At 38.8% G+C, this 23484-nt stretch overlaps 2 protein-coding genes and 1 long non-coding RNA gene across 7 annotated transcripts in view; 2 read left to right on the top strand and 1 right to left on the bottom strand.

Annotated features, from left to right (window-relative positions):
• LOC116329646 (glutamate receptor 2-like) overlaps window positions 1-2804 on the top strand; it is a 126882-nt gene extending 124078 nt beyond the window's left edge. For both annotated transcript variants that reach the window (XM_039612927.1, XM_039612926.1), the window contains one exon: window positions 1941-2804. In XM_039612927.1, coding sequence (XP_039468861.1) covers window positions 1941-2075 — 135 coding nt within the window. In that variant the 3' untranslated portion in view covers window positions 2076-2804. The remainder of the gene's footprint in view (window positions 1-1940) is intronic.
• Window positions 2805-7177: 4373 nt separating this feature from the next.
• LOC120440522 lies at window positions 7178-12083 on the bottom strand. 3 transcript variants are annotated; one of them, XR_005613319.1, is made up of 5 exons: window positions 11493-12083; window positions 8919-9028; window positions 8457-8522; window positions 7966-8056; window positions 7178-7761 (listed from the first exon to the last, which is right to left on the bottom strand). It is a non-coding gene; the product is annotated as an uncharacterized LOC120440522 (long non-coding RNA). The 3 variants fall into 3 exon arrangements; XR_005613318.1 differs by having other exon boundaries at window positions 7966-8046; XR_005613320.1 differs by lacking the exon at window positions 11493-12083 and adding an exon at window positions 10502-10787 and having other exon boundaries at window positions 7966-8046.
• Window positions 12084-14660: 2577 nt separating this feature from the next.
• Window positions 14661-21054, top strand: LOC120440491 (zinc finger protein 239-like). 2 transcript variants are annotated; one of them, XM_039613132.1, is made up of 3 exons: window positions 14661-14929; window positions 16116-16194; window positions 19797-21054. In XM_039613132.1, exons 2-3 carry the CDS (start codon window positions 16177-16179, stop codon window positions 20895-20897), a joined length of 1119 nt encoding a protein of 372 aa, XP_039469066.1. In that variant the 5' UTR covers window positions 14661-14929; window positions 16116-16176; the 3' UTR covers window positions 20898-21054. The 2 variants fall into 2 exon arrangements, with proteins under 2 accessions (XP_039469066.1, XP_039469065.1); XM_039613131.1 differs by having other exon boundaries at window positions 16116-16242.
• The last annotated feature ends 2430 nt before the right edge of the window (window positions 21055-23484 follow it).

The raw sequence follows: 23484 nt of genomic DNA, 5'->3' as shown, positions 1-23484 counted from the left end.
ACAGAAAGATTCATGAGTCCATGACAGAAACAAAATAGGCAATTTCCAAACAATGAAATACTACTATGTACTTGGAAACATTCTTACCCCGAGCAAAAAAATACTATGCAGAAATCACCAGACAATTTTTTTCCTATCTATGTTACCATCAGGCTAAGTTAGACTCATATTGGCAGTCAGTGGGCTTGCGCATGCTGTCTCCAGTCTGCATACAGCACACCCCTATTTTGCTATACAAGGAAATAAGTTTACCTGGAGGAAAAGTGGGGAGAGTGGTAAATATGTAAGAAAGAAGCCGTTTAAAGCAAAAACGAAGAGAAAGAAACTTAAAATAGTGTTCGAGGTCCAAGGAGCAAGCCAGAAAAAAAGGCTGCTTTTCAGAGTGTGTCCACAGGAGTAATGACCATTTAAAAATGAATAAACAAACCAAAAAGTGAGGCTCCAGCTCAAACAACAGGTTGCTGAATATTGTTTCCCCTGAGACACTCAGCCTCAAGTAAAGGGTAAATGGACTGGTTCTCATGTAATGCTTTTCTGCTGTATTTATATAAGCACTTTGAGGCATTAAACTGACAAAAGACACAAAACAGACTACAAGGGGAAAAAAGAAAAGATGACAAGGAGCACGTGATCTGCCAGCCACAGATGACAACTAACTGGAATGAAAAAAAAGCAGAGTCTCCAGTAACTCTGTGATAGTGCCAAGAAATTAGATTGTAGGTGACAACATCCAGCAATGTCAGAAGTTAATGAAAGAGAAGATAGATGAGATAAAGAATGCTGGAAATCAATAATAATAATTAGTAGTCGTCGGAGAAGTATTCATTTCAGCCTTGTGATTAAATTCTAAAAGACAACCAGGCTATCGTGGTCGCTTGCATGGTCTGAAGAACTTCTGAATTTGTACACTGATTTGTGTGTAAAAAACATTCAGACACATTATTTACACACAGATCTGTTCATATGTGTTCATCTGTTCAAGCTAAATAGCAGAATTCTGATTATGCTCAAAATGCCACCTAGGTTTGAAAGAGCCTATAGGAGCCCAAAGACAGACACTGGGGCAAAGAAACTTTAGTAAAAGGTTTTGGTTATAGTCCCCACAAATAAAAACAGAAGTATAAAATGGAAGTACCTCTGTACCTGAAATAGTAATAGGACCAGGAGTGATAAAAATGGTTAAATATTACCATAAAAAAGAAAAAACAAAAGCCGATGAGGGGATATTCTAAAATTTCAATAAAACAGTCAAAAAGCAAGGCGTTACCATACAATCTATGCTCTGTCCACATCTAGTCCAACAGCTGTTTCAAAGCCCAGCTCCTTCTTGTTTCTGCAACAAGCTGAATGCACAGTTGTCTAACAGTCTTTCCTTAACTTCAGCAGTTAAGGAAAAACATCTGTTGCATCCAGGTCTGGACCCCCTGGGGGGCTCTAGGACAAAGACACTGGTTCAAAGACAGTCTGGCTGCCACAACTCTAAAGCCAGTACAGCCAATAGGAATCTTGCACACCCTGCTACCCCAACACTAGTTGTTATATAAGAAAGTGAAATAGGCTGTTCACAAGGTTGTCGTAATCAGCCATATCAGCCAGTATTGGAGCCTTGATCGCCGATGTCCACCACAGCGATATAGGAGGCTTAAAAGGGTTTCCAGGAGAAAGCATGTTCTCTTAAAAAAGGGCATGTTAGCAGCTGTACAGTATTACCTATGAACATAGGATTGAAAAATGAAATTAGGCACATAGGTGGGAAACTTTGGTGAGTGCAACAAAAAACGCTTCAAGTGGACCAGTATTGGGAAGTACAGTGGTGGAATGGAGTTGCATGGGCTTCCTCTCAGTACACTGGTTAACTGGTGATTCTAAACCTGTCTATGCAGCTTTAGGTTACATGTCATTGATGAAAATGTGGCTAATGTGTTTTTGTTCTTATACAGATGAAATTCACGGATGCGATGCGCTCCAAAGCTCGTCTGTCTATCACAGGATCGACCAGCGAGAATGGTCGTGTTCCAGTGGCTTACCTCCGTCCTGGATTACCCATGAGTCTCAGCATGACTGATCTCTCCTGACTACATCCAAGCCAGTGCCTTACAGCTAGAAAGACTGGACAGATGTCTACCCACCACTTGGCTGTCAGGCTTCAGCAAAGACCTGCCCATCAATGAAGAGAGTCACTTGACCATCAGTGAGAAGAATGGCTGTTCATATACAAATTCATGAAAAGCAATCAAGCACAGTGGACAGTTTTCTAATCAAATACACATCATTGTTTAATGGATTTTTTCCCCCTCTTGTACAGACAACAAGAAACAATGATGCTAACGCAATAACAATATTAATCAGGAATGTGATCAGCAGTTATAAAAGCAGACTGGTGGAATGAAATATCACATCCATAAAATATTAGCAATTGTGGTAGCAGATAATGATATTGCTATTGTTCCTATTTTTTCTCCTTATTTTTCCCTGAAAATCCCTAATGAATGGAAACTTTTACCAGATTAAGGGATGCATGGACTAGCAACCACAGGTACACAGTGTAAACACTTCTACAACACAACACTACAAAAACATACAAATTATATGCAGGGATGGGCTGAAATGGGTTAAAAAGTACCTGAGCAGGGTGTGATACTGAAAGCATCAACAAATGCAATCTGAGAAAGTGAATATACCTGGCTCAAACTGGCCACTCATCAGTATTAAGATTAAAATGAAGCAATTACTAATGCTTAAAATGCATTTAAACTAGTCTTTCATGAAACGCTGTCCACTCCAAGATATGTTAAATAATTAAACTAAATCCCCCAAAATATTTAATGGTGCAAAGATGCACGTTACATTCTGATTCATTTAAAAAAAATTAATTAGATTCTTGGTAACATGAATATTTTATAGTCTTTGCAGTATTACTGTAAATATGTTTACATTTTCCTCTTGTTCATTGGGCAATAGCTTAACAGTGGTTTATGTTTGACTGTGTGACACACAGCTCTAAATGTGTAATGATCGGCATAGTGTATTTATAAAATCATAAATCATGTTGAATCAGTTAAATATATTTTAACGCCTTGTGTAAACAGCACATTGGCAGTTTTTACATTCCTCATTTTTCATGCTGTACTGTTAACTACAGGATCATAGATTTAGCCATAGCCAGATTTAACCATTATTATATACACAAAATAGAGTTAGTCAGAACTGGGTCAAATAAAGGGAAAACACACATACACACACAAACATAGGCTTGAATTAAAATCAGCTAAGTGAAGGTGAATTAAAACGATCAAAAACTGCAGGTCAGATTCAGTTTTAGAGCAAAGTTCTGTGAAGCATCAGCCCCAGGTTAGTTTTAGTGCTTATCTAAATATTATTGGTTTTATCCATAAATACATCTGCAGAAAATAGCAACTTTAAGTACATACAGTTATTTATTATACTGGTATCCTTACTGAATATGGACACTAACAGGGATTTAAAAAATACACATATAAGTCGCATAACTTGTGTAGCTGTTTGGCAACTATTGGCAGTCATTTGTCATGAAGACATTGAAGGGGTACTTTGATCATTTCTCGTTGCACTTCCACAAAGTGAAGATATTTAAAATTCCTTAATAAGCTCTAAAAACACAAACACACATAAGACATTCAGTAGGGCTATTTCATGAATCCCAGTTAATTGGTAGCACTCTACTCATGTCAGTATGCTTTGTTTGTAATATAATAATTTTTAAAAAACTGAACTGAAACCAGTTAAAAACCCAGTCTTTTAGTCTTCTATTGTTGTAGAAACCACTCTTTTTTCACAGATATTTCTTGGTATTTTGGTTTTGCATGGCATCTATGACTGTATATTCAACATCTGAACTTGCTGATAAGTAAAAGTTGAAAGGCACAATAAAGTGCAACCCGCTGGCAGCAGAATAGGCTAATGTTACTCATATCAGTGCCAAATTATAAACGATCACTTTCTGTGAAAACAGAGGAGTGGATGGAAGCTCTTATTTAATGCCCCAAGATACTGTTTTCACAAACTGAGGTGGACTAAATTTGTTCCCTTTAATTATATGTTCCTGTAAATATTTACAGTATATGAGAAGTGTTCCCAGCCCTCTTTCTAGGTCAGCATATCAAAGCTGCAGCATAAACAGAAACACACCTTGCTTATACATTGACATATATTTCCACATTTGCACGTGCACCTGCATAGTATTCTCATAAGAGTTCTGAAGTCAATTGGATGATGTGCCAAACAGACTGAGACCCAATCAGAGTTCTTTACGCTCAGTCAATGGCAGCTGCTGATACTGAAACCTGAGCCAGTAGGAGTTCTCACTGCTGTGAACTGGACAAAAAAAAAAGAAACTGTGAAGAAAAACTTTTGTTTTAATAAATATATTGCACTAAAGGATGTCAACAAAGACATGGAGGATGGAGTGAAGAAAGTTTGCATGTCACTTTAAGTTTTTCCTTTGATGAAATTTTCAGTCTGAAGCTTTGTGACTGGCTGCATTTTAGTGTTTAATAATAATACTAATAAGAATACTATTAGCGATATTAATTGCAGTATTATTGTGATTCTTGTTATGTATAGTGTATGCTTTTAAGAACTCTGGTATGCTATTTTTTTCACAAGAGAGCTGATGTTTGTGCTGCTGGTTAGAAGCTAGCTGGTTAGCTTAAAATCATCTTATACGATATGAAAAATGCCCAAACTGTGATAAACACAGGGTTGTTGAAGATATAAAGGCATCTGCTTCCATTTCTTCTTATGAACTTGTATCATTTTCACCTTAGGCACATGTTAATTTTCATTATATTCTCATGGTGTTACAGTCAAATGAACGAGTAACAGCAAAATAAATCGCATCCTTCACTGATGGAAATGTGAAAAACGATCACTCTTAATGTTACCTCTGGTATAACTTCATTTTCTATTAAATGTAAGTGATTTGCTTTTTAACAGAACAAATTATTGCCCTGGGCTAATTTCATTCGAGGTGTAAATTATGTTCAACATAGTCCCTTCCGTTTTGTATACTGCCTATATTTCATATAAACATGTATTGAGTTCTTGAGGTCTTCATTATCTGACTATTTTCGGTATATATTAAACATGCTTGCCCTTGAAATGTCATAATAAAAACAGACAAAGGCATTAAGGACACACTTAACATAGCAGTTTCTTGAAGAAGTTTTGTCTCTCTTTTCATGACAAGGGCCTTTTGTAGCCATATAAATTATGACTTGACTGTGAAAATTAAACAAAAATGCTGTCTAATTGGAAAGGTGAGATAAACTGATGGGTGAGCAAAGGCTATAACCAAACCTAGGCTTGAAGTAATGCTATTTATGCCAATATCCCAATGTTTGGTTACCATAATCATACCCATGTTTATGCCTAGCCTTAAACAGACCTTACATCATTTTCACACTACCTTAATTATTGATGATTATTATAAAGAACTGCTCATAATGTTGGCAAAAAGCAATGCAGACAACTGCAGCACATAACTATACCCAGCAACTGAATGCAAACATTGAAATATGCTTTTCTAACTAGACATGTGATATTTTGTGACATTCTTTTGATTTTTTTTAAAAAAAACCTAGTAAAAACAGAGATTAAAGTTACAGAGTTGTGATAAACAATATTCAGAAAACTATTCCTCCATCTTTCTCTACTGTTGAATCATTGGTGCCATAAATAGCGTTCCCCAAAAACCCTTATTTATGTGATCATTTCTTAATAACATTTAACTTTACACTAATGGATTACACAGTCGTGGGGAACACATTTCATTATAAAAAATGTCTTTCAGAAAGTGCTGTAACTAAATCTAAGGATATAATTCTTCTACTTCTACTACTTCTACTTCACTTCAATACTATGTGCCAAAACAGTATAGAGCAGCTACTTAAACTCTGCTCCCAGAGAAGTAGATTATTCTTTTAACAGTTTTATATCCTCATGCGTGTGGGTTCTGTATCGCTTTAACCCAAGGGCGTAGATTTGGTTTTGACATTGGTGGGGACGGATGATTCAACCACCGAACCCTGCCCTGTTTCTTTTTTTTCCCTTTTTGTCTTTGCTTCTTGATAAAAAAAAGGAGAAATATACTTGCCTACATATGCTATTCTACATGCTTTTAAACAATTTAAAATCACAATTCATAATTTTATATGTGAATTATATAATGTTAAATTACTATTAAACAAATGACTAAGTATTTTAGACTTTAGTTTACTTCAGCCATATTCCATATATATCAGGTATCATACAAAAATAAAAATAGCTTCAAATACTGTCATGACAATAAAAGAATATGACTTTAAGGACTTAACAACATTACTTCAGTTATAGTGCACCAACATCTCTTATACATTAGCACTAAGTGAACACTGAATGACCTGGTGGTTTTTGTCCATAAAACTACTCATCTAAGATTACCACAAAGTAAAAGATCTCTCAGCAAAATTATGCAACATTTTAGGCACTATTGCCCCGATCAAATCAGTGAGCTGGGATTTTTTATTCTAAACATGAACTACTGTTACAGCAACAGACATGGACTACTGGTGGCCCACACAACAACTCAATGTCCACTATGTGAAGGAGCCAAACACATGCCTTCTCCTCTCGTTAACTGAGATGAACTGCTGGCATATTTGTTTTACAGCTATACTGTCCAGTCTCTCCTGGTGGACATGGCAACACATTATTCATGGTTACATACAATTTTAGACTGATGTGGGCCAAAGCCTAGCACATACTTGCCAACATTGAGACCTCAGAATTAGGGAGATATTCAAAAGGGCTGTTGGTGGGGGGAGTGGTACACTGTAAAAACTCATCTATAGAATTTACCCAATAAATCTGAGGTAACAATTTGCATAGCCTTTTTTGTGGTTGGTTTAGTTCAATATATTGTGTATAAAATAGCTTCAATAAAAAGCTATGAAATACTTAATTAAATTGGGTAAAATTTACCCCATATTTATGTATACATTCAACAGCTACTTACTCATTGAAATTAGGTAAAATTATCTCTTGTTTGCTAGTTGGTAATACCTGATAATTACTAATAAAATTTAATTATTATCAGTTGATAAACATTACCTATTCATATAAGGTAAAACGTACCCCCCCAAAAAAGATATTCAAATGGTTCATCATCTCAATGTTTTTATTCCATAAAAACACAGAATAAAGTGCAACACAACAGCTAATGCAGACAACACTTTCAAAGGCCACTTAGTCCATTTTAAAAGCCAAAAGCACAGAAACTCTACAAGGTTGTTTCTGTGCATGTACGTTATCAAACATATGTATAAATAGAACAGAACACTAACACCAACATTCAATAGTTTCTGTGGTTGCTGTCAGAAGAAAAATTACAGCTCCATCAAGCTATGTCTGGACAAAAGATCCTCTGGGAACAAGAGGGGAAATGTGTGTGCATTGCATAAGCTTATTTTTGAGGCCGTGGACCTTGTTCAGTGGTTTCGCCCAGTCAAGTTCCAAAAACAGTTTTTGAAAAGTGTCAAATGTGTTCTTCAGCTCCTTCGGATATTCGAGGTTGAGGGCATATATCAGTCCCATCAGTTGTACACATGCCTTTGTTCGGCTTCCACATCCCTCCATCACTTGGTTTCCCTCAATCACAATGAACACATCTGATGGATCCTCCTCAGCCATGATGTTGTGGATCACGATCACCTTCATCATATTGTCTGTGTAATCCTCACATTCCTACGTGTTAAAAAGAAATAAATAAAAAGCATACACATGTTTTATTTTATTTAAGATGCTTTTTCAATATATTTCAGTTTATCTAAAAAGGAGAGCGGACAGAAGATGAATGGAGAAGGGGAGAACAGGGGATAGGAGAGGACAGGAGAGAAGAACATTAGGATCCCTTGAGTTAATAAGTAATCTGTTATCAATATGACATACCTGGCAGTCATGAAAAAGATCTTCTTGTCTTTCCCCGAGGTAGCAGATAAGAAGATCCCTTTTCTTCTCAATGCTCTGTGTCTGTAGGGAGCTACAATTTAGTGAAAAGACTAAGTCGAGTGATTTACATACATTAAGACTGAATTACTTTAAAAACAAAAACATGGCTGATGCCTCTCTTCTGCTTTCAACAGGTGAGAGCCTGGGTACACCCTGGACAGTCAATCACAAGGAAACAGAGACAGACAGGATAAACAACCATGCACGCACACACTCAAACCTAAGGACAATTTAGAGAGACCAATTGACCTAACAGTCATGTTTTCTGACTGTGGGAGGAAGCCTGAGTACCGGGGAACCCACACATGCACAGGAGAACATGCAAACTCCATGCATAAAGACCCTGGGCCAGGATTTGAACCCAGGACCTTCTTGCTACCCACTGCAGCCCTCCATAATTACATATTTGTGAAAAAAGTCAAATAACATACATCTTTCAAAGTGTCCAGCAAAGGTCTCATCTTGGAACCAGCAGCTCCTCCTTTGGCACGCATACGCTGCAAAAGATAATCACAATCCTCAAAAACACATGGCACAGGTGTTCAAAAAACTGCCTCTCATTGTCAAAAGAGCATGAATTACAGACAATGCATGTGAACGAAAGGATGTTGCCTGGCTGGGATGACAGTGAATGATGCCTTGACAAATGTGTCCTTAATGCACCCCATGGCTTGACAGTGCAAGGGCAATCTGCATGAAGGCAGGGTATGGAGTGGACTCGACCAAAATGCCCATGTATTAGCCTGATGTGTTTCAGCAGGTCTAATCTTTTTGTGGTTGTGAAGTTGCACAACTTGCATTTCCAATTCATTTTCACATAACTGAGGACTTTGGTTAAGATTAACCACATTTTCAAGGTCAATGTGATTTATTTCATTTAGAAACTTGCATACCTGTAAAGGATACACCGGGGGTGGGGACGTGGGTGGGTGCGTCAGCCCTAGAACTGGTAACAGTGTCGTCGATCAGCAAGCCTCTGCGTGTAAAGGACACACGTGAGGACCTGAAAAAGAGGGCAAATAGTGAGTGTCCACATACACAGATATTTCATGCAACAAAAATAAGAAAATACATTACACAAAATAAATTTTCAGACATGTACCTGGTTACAAGTTTTTTATCAACCCGAGTCTCTTTAATGAAGGTAGAAATTAAACATAAGGGGAATATTCTTCTTCAGTTTTTCTTTGCTCCTCTTATTTGAGAAGTCTGTCTGTATGTTATACTTAACACGGGTCTGTTATGCAGAAATTACAGATTGTGTAATTACCTCACTAAAATGAAGGCATTGCAATTGCATAGATTAATATTCATGCGTCATGGAATTAGCTTCATAGATCATATTCATAGATGTAATATGCTTCACAGAACATGCCGTATTTCTCCAAATTATAGCCCAGACATATAATATTCAAAATTAATTTGGACCCAAGGTGTTTAAAATAACCAGGTTTCTATATGTGACCCGCTGAATAATTGGGGACATATGATTATGAAAACAATTATTAAGCACTGACGTTCTAACACTACCCAATATAATATAAAATATATTCAAAAATATTTTACTTGATCCCACAATTCCAAAAAAATCTTAGGTGCAGCAACAGTGGGTATTTTCACACGTACTAGTGGGATACAGTAGTACTTTGTTTTATTTTTTAACATCTGCCATTTCAATATTTTAGAAAAAGCTAGCATTGACAAATTTTTTAACTTATAACAAGCAGTCAGACAGTCATGCACAGGCCTGGACTGGGAAAACATTTCAGGCTGAGAGCTTTACCCCCCCTGCTTTTATTTTGGTGTGACACCCTGGGGCACTTCAGCTACTTTCTGTCAGAGACCGTTGGCAACACTGATGGTCTCATGAGACGCCCTCCCTCTCTCAGACATACTTGTCCCACCCCGTGAGCGAGTATCTTAATCATCAGTAAGTAGGAGAGACTTTCTATCCAATCAGAGGTGAGGAAGGCGGGACCTGCCCCTACTTACTGAACGTAAGATACTCTTTAACCACACATCAATAAATACAGTTAATAATTCAAACTCTCAGAGCAGTCTTTGTTTTTTACTGATCGTTTCACGTTGGCTTTATTTGTTTTGCTGCTGAAAAATCTCCCTATAGCTGGAGTTCATGATGCTGCTGTGTCCCAGTGTTTCCCCGCAGTGCGAACAGCTGAGCGGATTATGAAGCAGATACGGGAGCAAAGCGGTATCTATCACATTTTTAAATACAACCAAGCATGCTTCAGAGCTTTTTCAGAAAGTTCTGGTGCTGCTAAACAAAAACCGCCAGTTACAGCTGGGAGAAAGCTTTCATTGAGCTCTCCGGGATGACGAGGTACAGTGAAGATCAATGGGGAGACGCAGACGGATGCAACAGCTGTTTTTTAAGAGTTTTAAAACACGGCTGTTGGGAATGATCTGCCCAGTGTTCATAGAATTTCAAAGACATACAGGATTTAAGTTTGTTTACCTGCTTTATGTGTTGACCCAGAAGCAGAGCCACCACAACTTAATGATTGCCGCTCTCATTTCTCAAAAAAATAATAATAATAAAGATCGTCTGACGTCCATTTTCTTTTCCATCAAGGAAGGAAAGTAGTTTGCAATTATTGGGGGTGTCCAAATTCATGGGCTGCATCCTCCCAACGTATTTGTAGACCGATTACGTCACACCGACGCGCCGAAATCTCATTCTCATCTCATTCGCCGCGTCCTCATTTTCCCCGAATTTGAAAGATGTGTCGGGTGTGTCCTTCGTGGCCCACCATATCCCAGAATTCATAGCGCGGCCCAGCCAAACTCCAGTTTCCGGCAATGGCGGCCGCTACTACGTTTTAAAATTACTCTTATTATTCTTTCTGGGTCACATAATAAACTTTTAACATATTTTCAGGCGAGAATGTGGGTGTGTAAATTTCAAATATCTGCTCAGTTTATCAAAATATCGCATATTTGCACAAGTGCTTCGACATTTTCGGAGACGTCTGTTACCCACAAGCTCGATAGCTAGCCGAGAGCTCGAGTGTCACTAGAGCCGCCGAGAACGGCACAACCCCCGGCACATCATTTTCAGATCACCGCTGTCTTTCGCTACTCAGGTTAAACGTAGGTTTACATCCGCCTACCCGACCTTCTGAGGACCCGGTCACATAGCTCGCAAAGGCCGGGCCCTCAGGAGGATTCAGCCCATGAATTTGGACACGACCTCATTGTTCCGATTACCAGTCCGGGACTGGTCATGCATGCTGACTGATAAAAAGCGCACCACAAACACATTTCATTGCAACTTACCGACAGTTGTCTAGACGGTTAACAGACAGCAACAGATTCAAGGTTTTATTTCAAGTAATGGTGCATTACACAGACCTAAGCAATACAAGTAAAGTGTAATAGCTCATTACTTCAAAAATTACAATTTGCATGCGCTATTATATATCATTCACCCTATGTAAATAGCTTACCTTCACTTCTGTGGTTCGATCGGGTTTGATGGAAGCTGAAGAAAGGACCCAGAATTTGCTTGCTGTCCCGCTCAGTCAAAAAGCGCGGTCTGGCGCATGCGCAATTAGGAACATAAGACTCACGGTTTGGGGGTATATTTTACTGCATTTTTTAATGTAATGTCGTTACTCTTAGGAAAAGGATATAATTAACCCATTACTGTATAATTCCTTGGCTGAGTGCAATAATAGAGTAAATCTTACATGATTTGCATAGATTATATATACCTCTCTCCAAAATAGCTTTTATCAGTGTATACATATACATATACATATATATACAAAAAAAACTTGAATCTTACAGTGTTTATTTATCGGATAAAATAAGTTAAATGTCACTGTTATTATTGTCCGGCCAGAAACAGGCCAGGGGTGTCCAAATTCAGAGGTTGTGTCCACCTGAGGACCTTGCCTTCGCGATCTAAGTGGGCCGGGTCCTCCTGAAATTCGGGATTCTCACGGAAAAATCGGAAGGGTTGGTATGTATGGCGTAGCATAGCCTGTAACGTTATTATGACGGACACATTTTATGAGTGAACTTCACTTTAAGTGACTTACAGGTTTCATTGAAAAATACTTTCTTATATCCACGTTCTTCCTTTGTGCTTCCATCCTCCTCTCCTCCTTTCAGGTCCTCGCAGCGCAGGCTTGCCGCTGCTAAAACTAAACAGAGCTCCCTGAAAGGCTCAGCCAATCACATTGGCCATATTTGTCACATGAGGTAGGACTCCAGTAGAGAACGTAATTTAACTCTTTCTGCACCACTAGGTGAATGAGACGTTGACAGATCGTTTTTTTCTCTTTCTATCGGGTTTGTTTTTCTTTACTCGAAGAGATCAGATTATTGGTGGGGACATGTCCCTTCCGTCCATGCCAAATCTACGCCCTTGCTTTAACCATAACTAGTAATGATTTCATGAATTTCTCCACAAATAAAATTTAACAGTTAGAGAAAAAAACGATTCATAATCATCTCACAGATGTATCATTATGTACAGCAGTTGCTTATGTTATCTACTTCCAGCGTACTGCAGTCAGGATCGTGGAGGACTGCATGGGAGCATGTCTCACATGGGTGAAAACCCCTCGCCCCCTCTTTCTGACGAAGTTTTTAACAAAAAGCTGGTGACAGTAATCATGCGGACTGCGTAAGAGACAATTTCAAGGGTTGTAGGGAGCAGGTTAAAAAGAATGTACCTTGGTGGCATGAGGAGTATAAGTCAAGCAGTAAAGAACAGAAAAAGAGCATTTAGATAGCTGAAAAATTACCACTCCATAAAAGCACTGATTCACTACAAGAGCACAAGCGAAGAATTAAAAAGTCTACAAAGCATACATATTGGAGGCAATATTGTAATAGTATAGGCAGAGAGACATGGTTAGTGGACATTTGGGGTGTGGTGAGGAGGACAAACAGGCTACCAAACAGTGGGGACAGAGGACAGAAGAGCGATTAATAATATAGACAAGGCAGAGCTCAATGTTCAAACGTTTGTAAAGATTCATAGTGCCGGCAATTAACCAGATATTCCTAAACAGTGCAGGAATGAGACGCTGGCAAAGAATCTTAGATGTAGGGTAAATGTAAAAAGAACTGAATTCAGAGACAGTTTGGACTTACTGTTTAGTATGAATTAAGAAGGCATTAACAAATGTTCATCAAACCTCTCCAGGTAAAGACAGTAAATGTTATACTGTGTTGGAGTACATGGATAATGACTGAGTTGTTGCTGTTTTGAGATTACTTAAAGCAGTTTGGGAAATGGGTATAATTTCATCTACATGGAAACAGTCTGCAATTGTTCCAATTTTAAAACCCGGAAAAGATCTATCAGACCCAGCAAATTACAGACCAATTAACATCTCAGTCAGGTAAAACTATGGAAAAGATGGTCCGTGAAAGACTCACTTATTTTTTAGAAAGCAAGTGCCTGTTTTCATCATACCATTCATCATGGTTAAACTTTCAGTGGCAAAGAGCTCAGTAATATGTTTCTCAAAACAACCTAAACCCTTGTCTTTGCAGCTGTATGACCAGATGCTTGTATCTTATGTTGTTTAACAGGTTGGACCTAGGGGACTAAAATTTCTGGATGCAGAACAAGCCCTCAGAATTTGCAGTGGTGCATTTAAATCTCCAGTAACAGCCATGCAGGTGGAAATGGGAGAAATGTCCTTCCAAAGAAGAAGAGATAAGCTCATGGAAGTGTGCTATGAGCACAGTAAAAGCAACTTATATAGCGATTATACATTCAAAAGGCAATAAAGGAAAGTCAAGTCATACACTTGTTCAGTATATAGCACAGATTTACATGGAGAAACAATATACAGATGAAGTCCTAATATTTACAGACCGGTGCTGCGGTCTTCATTCCTCAACTTAGAGTAACTATTAAAATGAGACATTTTATCAATAAACACAGTAGAACTGGAAGCCATAATGCTAGGTTTGCAGTGGGCAGAAATATTCAAAAAGCTATAGTTATTGCATCTCACAGTTTATCAGCACTAATGAAACTTGCAGACTGCAATAAGGACAGGAGAACAATGGTCAAGATTGTGCAATGGTGGCGTAAATGTTGGATTTCTTTGGGTTCAAGCACATGTTGGTCTGGAAAGAAATGAGGATGTAGATATACTAGCAAGACAGTCGTTGAAATCTCTTGATTACAACTAAGCAAAATCCAAAGCTAAAAGTATTATAAACAGTTGAATCCTAAGAATATGGCAGGTATGTAGGACTACAAGAGCCACACGGATCGGAATAATAAATTCTGTGCTTAAATAATTAATTGTACAATCAAATATGCATTTGTAAATTCATTTTTTAATTATTTCATTTATTCAAACATTACTAAAGTAATTTATTGTTTAATAATTTAATTTAAAATAAAAAAAAAACGTTTTAAATTTTTAAATCAATATTTTAAAATTACTTGTCAATCCATTAATAAATACTTAAAATCGGAAAAGAATTTCACAAAAAACAAACCTCATTTGAAAAACCATTTTCGAATTTCAAATTAAAAAGCTGGTTTTCCAAATCTTTTTTAAATTTTGAAAACCAGGCGCCCCCACAAGGGGGCAGTAGCGCTGCTCTAATACGTCACAGCTCCCACGGACGGAGAGAGGAAGAAGCTAATGTCACTGTTAAAGATGGAGGCATTTGCGTGGCGGCGTTAGCAGACAAATGAGGGCCTGAAAGGATCTGCGTTATACTCTGAATGAACGGTGTGCTACGCTAAATCTGGACGATTACTGACTCCTAGTAGGGAGGGGATCTGCACAGTGATCTTCTGCGCGGAGCTCCGAGCGCTGTGAGCTCAGGTCGTCTCTGCAGGCCTGGGACTGCACTGACAAGGAAAAATAGAGATATGTGCAAAATCTGTTTTTTGGGGGTAATTATTTATCATTACCATATAGCATTTCTGGAACACACCATGTCTGATTGGATGACTGATCGTTCTTGTATTTCCCAGTATAGAAGTTTTTCACTTGAATCGCGTCTTAATTTGTGTTCTTTTTAAGTCTCATTCCCACCAATCAGTAATATTAGTTTATTCAAATCAAATGATTCAGAGCTGGTAATTGTTTACATTTTTTTTGAAAATATGTCTTCATTCAAACTTTTGTATGATGGATGACATAGTTCCAAACTGATGTGTTACATGGTTTTAATCACATCACATCACATCAGTCAGCCTGAGGTTAACTTAGATTTGGAATCATTTAGAGTCAGAACTGTAAACTAAAGTCTTCTGTTTAGCTCTTTGTCTGTGTCAGCTGCAATCAGATTAAAGTATAGAAATGGTAGACTACCTTAGTGGTCATATAGAAACATTTGTATATATTTTGTGGAAAAAAAAGAAAGAAAGAAATGCAAGTTTGTGTTTTTAAGTTTGCATTTTAAACGTGTTAAATGTGTACAGTTATTGTGGTGGAGAGTTGTTCAGCTCCATCACTACAGCATAACCAGCCTTGTGGATCAGTTTGAGTCTGTTTGTATCCGTGCGTGGGTTCTCTCTGGTTGTCTGTCTCTATGTGTTGGTCCTATGACAGACTGACAACCTGTCTAGCCCCCCCCCCACCCCCACTGTTGGGTAAATTCCAGCAGTGCACAGTTCAGTGTTAAAAAGAACAGCAAGCCCCCATCCCTTCTGCCCACCACTCACAGAAAGCTGTCCCTGTTGGCCGAAACAACAGGGTGGAAGAGACATATGTGTTGTCATCCTTCTGCCTGTGGACTGCCAGCTCTGTGCTTCAGGCATTGCTCTCATTAATCATACCTGCATCGGACGAACATCAATTTAATTTCAAGCGTGTCCTCAGCAAATTTGAATCAAAGTTTTAAAAAGTTTGAGTATTTTTGAAATGGAAAAAAAGGCTTTGATTAAACAGTGTCTCATCTCCACTAATAAAGGAATTAGTTGATGAAAATAAGTATCGTGTGGAATGGAAGTTGGGAATTGCTTTAGAGCCATTTCATTTTTAAAAGTTCAGCATAGTGGAATTAAATGTCTATTTTAATTCCATGTCATATGTCTGTGTTTGAGTGATGAATCATCTTCTTTGTATGATTTTTAGATGCAGCACAGCTGAGAAGAAGCAGGAAAAGGTTGCCATCTTTTGTCAGTGAGCAGGGAAAATGAGTTGTTCAGAAGAGGTGAGCTCAAAAAGAAATCAACATGTTTCAGGATACATGGGCAACAAAGTAAGAATGTGCATCACATTAGCATCACATAGTGCAGACTCGTGTATGTGACTCATTATGTCTGGTGATTGTCTAACCCTGCTGTACAGTTTTGCTCGGCATTGCAAACACTAATTACATTGTACAGGGTCTGTAGAACCATTCTGATGATGTTTTACTGCAATGATAATTTTTCAATGTTGACACGTCACATATACTAAGTACATGTGTTTCAAAGAGACTTTCAATAGTGTGGGAGCATTTCACAAAAAACAAAGTTGAATGCAAATTGTGCAAAGCAGAGCGTTCCTTCCATGGTAGCGCGTCTGCAGTGCATGAGCATTAAGCAACTCTGGAGCCGTCATGTCAACTCTGGAGTTTTAGAAAATTAAGTTTGTTCCAGTTTAGCGTCAGTTTGACACCCTGTTAATGTATCCTAGTTTACGTGTTGGAAACAAGCTCATTGCTTGCCAAGTGAACACCAGTTCAGTTATGTTAGCTAACGGGTGAACTGCGATAGTACACCAGTGACCTGGAGTTGCTTTTTTCTTGATGTGGTTGTTGTTCTTGTTTCGGGGGTTTTTTTGTGTGTGTGTGTGGGGTTTGTTTTCTTTGGTTTGTTTTATGCATTAACATTAGCATTATTTGACATCAGTTTTTGTTAACTAATTCAATTCCGTTTTATTTAGATGGCACTATATCCCAACAACAGTTGCCTCAAGGCACTTAATTTAGTACATAGATTAGTAACAACTTTGTGGGTTTTTGATTGTTTGTTTTGATAGCAATAAGCAAGGGAGTCTAGATGATTTTTGTGCTGAAGGACAGGCTCATGCAACCAGCAAATGGTTGACATATTAACAGAGAGGATTCTCTGTCATGTCAACAACACAAGACCAATATCCATAGTTAAAAAAATGATGATCAACACATTCTATTCAGGTTACAGCTTACACAGCTTTCCAGAACTTATTTTACAAGGGTAAGTATGAAGCTGCTCTTTGTAAGCTTAAAAGTGCTGTTGAATAAAATACTCTTAAATCAAGCACTAAGTGATAACATTAGCTTCTGCCTCATAAACGTGCAACTTGAAGAATGACACACTGGGCCAAACATTGCTCCTTGGATTGAGCATACCGTGGACAGGTTTGAGATTCCACCAAGCAAAATTGTGTCTGTGACAGTGGCTCCAATGTAGTGCTGGCTGCAAACATCCTGCAGGACAAATATGGGTGGATGTTTATCTGCTGTGCAGGGCACACTTTACAGTAGGTGTTCAATAATGCACTGAAACGCCTTTTGATCAGTAATAATAATAGTAATAATACATTTTATTTAAAAGTGCCCTTCAAGACACCCAAGGACGCTTAACAATAGAATAAAACGCATAGTAAAACAATGACAAAATGAAGACCAATTTAAAAAAAAAAAAAAAACCCAAACAAGATAAAATAAACAATAAGTTCACAGTGAATATGCAGACGTGAACAGGTTGGATAGAAGAAGAAGCTCAAAGTGAGCTGGCAGAGGAGGTAGTGCTAAACAGGTCAGAAAGGTAAGGAGGAGCAGGTTATGAAGGGCCCTGAAGGTGAGCAGAAGAAGCTTTCACAAGGAGCCAGATCCTGAAGGATAGGGGTGATGTGCTGGTAGGAGGGTTCTGGTATTAATGCGGGCAGTGGAGTTTTGAACCAGTTAAAGCTTTTGGAGGGATTTTTGGGGGGTTAAGAGAGAATTACAATGGTCAGTGTGGGAAATAACGAGACTATGAAGAATGGACGCAGACTGGGTGGAAAGAGAAGGACATAATCGGTTAATGTTGCATAGATTGATGTGAGATTTGTAGGATAGTGAGCTGTCTAGTGTTAGGTTTTGTATAGTTGATTGTCATTTATGCTTAGAAATATCTACGTATATATGCTTAGAGTTTTATAATTAGTTGTAGATTGGTAGAGGTTTGATCCTTAATAGTCTGCAAACTTTGTGTGCATTCCAGAGTGCTATGGCATGCACACACAACTTAAGGTCAGGAGAGAGGTTATATCTTGCTCTTACTGATTTATGGTATGGGAGGACACCCACTCTGTATCTGATTAAGTATAAGAGCCTTTTGTTTAGATGGACCGCTAGACTCCTGGCACCAGCTTTGGGGAGTCTTCACAGGTTCACATTCTCTCTCTCACACACACACACACACACTCTTACAAAACCACAGGCAAGGTACTCTTTGTGTGTATGTATACGGCATATGTTAATGAACCTATGCATATTCATGTAACCCCAATAAAAGGAGTGCTATGGGGAACCTGGCTGAGAGTCTGACGGAGGTCAAGTGGGTGGAACGACACTTGGCTCTGGGCAGGCTTCCCTCATGCATGAGTAGCCCACCGAACTTTGCCTACTTGGTGTTTAATGCTTTTGCGGTGTAGTTAAATTGTCTCGTTCCAGCGGTGGGCCTGTGCTAGACAGACCCAACATCTAGATCATCGAGAACTGTGGAGTTATCAATAGTGAGTGTGAAATGATTTGCCTTCAGTAGGTTGGATTTATTGCCGATAAGAAGGATTTCAGTTTTATCCTTGTTGAGCTTAAGAATATTAGAGCTGAACCAGGATTTTAATTCAGATAAGCATTCTGTAAGAGAAGAAGGTGGGAGGGATGAATCAGGCCTGCAGGAGAAATATAACTGGGTGTCATCAGCAAAACAGTGAAAGTAAAGATAAAATTTACAGAAAATGGCACAAAGAGGGTGGTTGTATATTATAAAAAGAAGAGGGCTTTAGACTGAACCTTGGGGTACATCAGCAGTAACTGGGAATAGACAAAAAAATTTAATTTAATTTTTGAAACAATGCTGACTAATGGACTAATCAAAAGAATAATTGGCAGATTTGTTGACCCTCAAAATAATCTTTAGTTGCAGCCCTAGTTGTACTCATCATGATTCCAGGCCAAGCTTTTAGTTACTGATGAAATAATCATTTATAAAACAATAGAGAATGTTAAGTAATTTATAAATGCTGTTAACTTAAAACACATTTGAGAATTGTTATTTATGAACTCTTAATAATTGCTGTGGGCTCCTCAATGTAGGTTCTCTATGGGTACTTCAGGGTCTTCTCACATTCAGGTTAACAGTGCAGTTAGGTTAACTAGTGAGTCTAAACTGGCCAGAGGTGTGGCTAATTTCTCTCTGTAAGTGGATGTATGTATGGATTGATTGACTGTGTCCTGGCTTTTTGCTCTCCCCTCTTACCCCTCATCCCCATCTGGTCTGTTCTACCTCACTTTGGGTTAGAGGTGGCACGCACAATGGACAGGTCAATAACAGAGGTTTTGTGTTTCATCCATTTTGATAATTGCTTAAGCAGTGCAATAGAAAATCTCATACTGTATTTCAGAATAAGCAGCGTATTTAAGCACAAAAACCTGTGTAATATTCCCTAAAATTACAATCTGGGTTGTATCTAACAAACCTGAAAAACAGTGCATCTTTTTATGTTAACACTCCATGATATACAGGGACTATTTGAGCAAGTTCTCAGCTGACCTTAATTTGTCTTTTTTTCCCCACTTAGCTGAAACCATCAGATCCAGACAGAAGCAGACCTCACCAGTGTCTGACCTGTGGGAAATGTTTCAGTCGGATCTGTAGTCTAAGAAGACACGAACTGAGTCACACATCAGAGGAACTATACCACTGTGAACAGTGTGGCAGCAGTTTTAGCCAGTTAAATGCTTACAAGATACACCTGTATACTCACCCTGAAGAAACCTCATACTGCTGCAACAAGTGTGGTAGAGATTTCAGTGACCAGAGTTCCTACAGACAGCACCTTCGCGACCACACCGGACCGTATCAGTGTGAGCAGTGTGAAAAGAGTTTCAGTTACTTAAGTATTTACAAAATACACATGCGTGTCCATACTAAAGAAAAACCATACTGCTGTGACCAGTGCCCCAAGAGTTTTAGCTTTTTAAGCTCATACAAGCGGCACCAGCTGAGCCACAGTGGAGAGAAACCTTACCAGTGTGATTTTTGTGGAAAAAGTTTCACTCAGTCAGGCCATTTCAGTCTTCATCTGCGGAACCATACCGGAGAGAAACCATATGAGTGTGGCCAATGTGAAAAGAGCTTCAGTGATTTAAGTAGTTACAAGATACACCAGCGTGTCCACACAGGTGAGAAACCATACTGCTGTGACCAGTGTGGCAGGAGTTTTTCTCAGCTGGGTAATTATAAATCACATTTACGCATACATACGGGAGAAAAACCATTCCAGTGTGAATTATGCAAGAAAAGCTTCTCTATTTCAAAAACATACAAGCAACATATTCACACTCATACGGGAGAGAAACCCTATAATTGTAAAGAATGCGGAAAGAGTTTTGGTCGTCTAAGCAACTATATTCGCCACCTCCGCATCCACACTGGAGAGCAGCCATTCAGCTGTGACCAGTGTGGGAAATGTTTCAATAGCTCATACAGTTACAACCGCCACTTACGTGTTCACACTGGAGAGAAGCCATACTGGTGTTCACAGTGCAAGAGACTGTTCACTCGGTCACAGTCCTTAAAGACTCATCGCTGCACTATAATACATGATGATGACAAGAGAGAGAGTGAGGTGAGCTGCTCCTCGACCAAGTCCAACCTACAGAAACAGGTGACAAACTAATGTACATGTCAAATGAACATGTGTGACATGATGAAAACATCTAGACCAGGGGTCTGCAACCTTTAACACCCAAAGAGCCAATTGGACCCGGTTTCCACGCAAAAGAAAACACTGGGAGCCGCAAATACTTTTTGAAATCTAAAATGAAGATAACACTGTATATATTGTTTTTTTTTACCTTTATGCTTTGTGTGAACAACTAAAGTAAGTAAGTAAAGTTTATTTATTAAGCGCTTTTCACAGACAGGCAGTCACAAAGCGCTGTACGCAAATATTAAAATAAACAATACAATCAATAGACATTATACACAATGTAAAAGATCAAATGTAAATAGTGTAAAGAATATAAAATACGTAGATCAACAAAAGGCTTGTTTGAACAGAAAAGTTTTTAACTGCTTTTTAAAAGAATCCACAGAGCAACTAAGGTGTGTTCCTTATGAAATCCATGAAGTGCTACGGAGAAAATTACATTTTATTTATGCAATTAACACATTTTGAACTCTTAAAGAAATATAACAAAAGGAAAGACACCCAGCTGAACTAAAATGATCCATGTAGCAAACAAAAGCTGTTGTGAGCCGCCACCCTTATATCGCCTTTGGGCTTTTGGAGCCTTGACCTGACTTTTAAAAAATAATTGGAAAAAAGCTCTATGCTGCTAAAAAAGGAAAAATAGATATTTGCAAAATTCTGCCTAAATATGTATTTTACCACGTTAATGTGTGTGGCGGTGCGTGGTCTGCAGTGTCGCTGCAGGGGAGGCGGACGCACCTGAGTGGCACCCGCAATCACGTCTCGCCGCCTTAAAGTCTGTGCTCTCTCTGCTGTGTTGTCGGGCTGTGAGCTGAAAAGCTACAGCCAGCTGTATGTGTACAGCAACCGTATGTGAAAAGCGGTCAATAAAGAGATGCTGAAAAGCATGTTCATGGAAACATCGTCGGGTCTGCCGTGATATGTTTACAATAAGACTTATGGTCCCGAACTTTTGCGCACAGCGTCTGCAAATCGGGGCATTCATCTTCATGCAGAACTGTAAGCTGTCATCTGTGAGGCGTGAGCGGTGTTTGTTTTTAACATAGTTCACGGTGGAGAACAGCTGCCGACATAATGTGGATCCGAAGATCCATAATTGGCCTACCTGGAGTTGAAAGTCTCGATAAATGCACCGCGTTTCGGCGGGTACACCGGCTTCCGCGAGTGTGACGCTTATTTTGAGCGATGAAAAAAATAATAGAATATAATTTTATTTTTATATTTCAAAATCACAATAATTTTCCAATTTAGAAGTACAAGTTAAAAAAAGAACTAAACACAAATAAAATACACTTCAGCTAAATACTTCTAATTTATTTTCCCAAACCACGCGGCGCCGCAAAATAAGGGCTCCGGAGCCGCGGGTTGCCGACCCCTGATCTAGACAAAGTTGATAATTTGCAAGAACTTTATTTTGATAAAGAGGACGTTTAAAGGGACAAGTGGATTGGGGAAAAAAATGTCCCCCACACTACAAGAGCTCTGGATACCTTGTGTAGGGGTCAAACTTTTGGGTTGTTCACTTGAAGTTGCTGGAGCTATCTTTGGGACTCTTGTTTGATATCTTTGTTCTTTTTTAGGTGATGACAGGGCCAGTACTGGTTTATACTAGAATCTGAGCTCTGTTGTCAGATGGAGGCAGTGTATAAAGTATGTGTTACATACTTATTACTATTACTTGTTACTTGCCAGTGTTGTTGTTGGTCCGTGACAGACATGGTTCTCTTATTACTGATTAAACCCACCATCCCTGCTCTATTCCTGCCCACTTGTCAACCAGTTAGCTTTTTTGGGAGTTGCTTACATCATCTGCTTCCAGCTGTGCACAGCCAGGATCTTGGAGACTGCCCAGGAGCTTCTGAAAACCCCTCTTCCTGCTTTGTCCAACTGAAAAATGTATGCAGTTGGACACATTTGCAGGACCATAAAACCAGCTTTACTCTGACACAGAGATGCTATTTTGAATGAAAAAGAAGTGGAAAAATTCACTTCTTTGAATTTAGCAGACTTTTGACGTCAGCTGCTTAATAGAATAGAATAGCCCTTTATTGGCATTGTATGTACATGAAATTGGGTGCTACACGGCAACTTTGCCAGAGAAATCTAGGCAAAACAAGAGGAAAGCACACATTAAAGAACAAAAGCACTAGGTCCCACTGAGATTTGTACCCTATAGACTGGAGCTGACAGAGCACTTCTATTCTTGCTCAACCTGCATCAGCCCAACCACACACATTCATAAAGTGTTGTATCCTGTGCACTTTAAACACTATCAAATACATCACTACAGCACAGCATCAGGGCTAACTGGAATTGAGAAAATGTCCTCATTAGCATTAATATGCGTTCCAACCATTGTCAGCTTTGTTTTGAGAAGCTACTGTCCCAGGTTGTATGATGTGAAAAACGGTCCCCCTAGTTTCTTTCAGCAGGTCCTCCATCTGGCTTCCGTGTATAAATGTACCCGTTCCATACATTAAAATACAGCAAGATCATATGCAGCCATATGCTGCCTTGAAGGGTCAGGGGCCTCCAAACCATTTGTGCACAT

The sequence above is a fragment of the Oreochromis aureus genome, linkage group 6 (assembly GCF_013358895.1).
Source record: "Oreochromis aureus strain Israel breed Guangdong linkage group 6, ZZ_aureus, whole genome shotgun sequence".
NCBI classification, from domain to species: domain Eukaryota; kingdom Metazoa; phylum Chordata; class Actinopteri; order Cichliformes; family Cichlidae; genus Oreochromis; species Oreochromis aureus.
The sequence above is the reverse complement of the archived record's forward strand: the minus strand, read 5'-3'. Positions and strand labels throughout refer to the sequence as shown.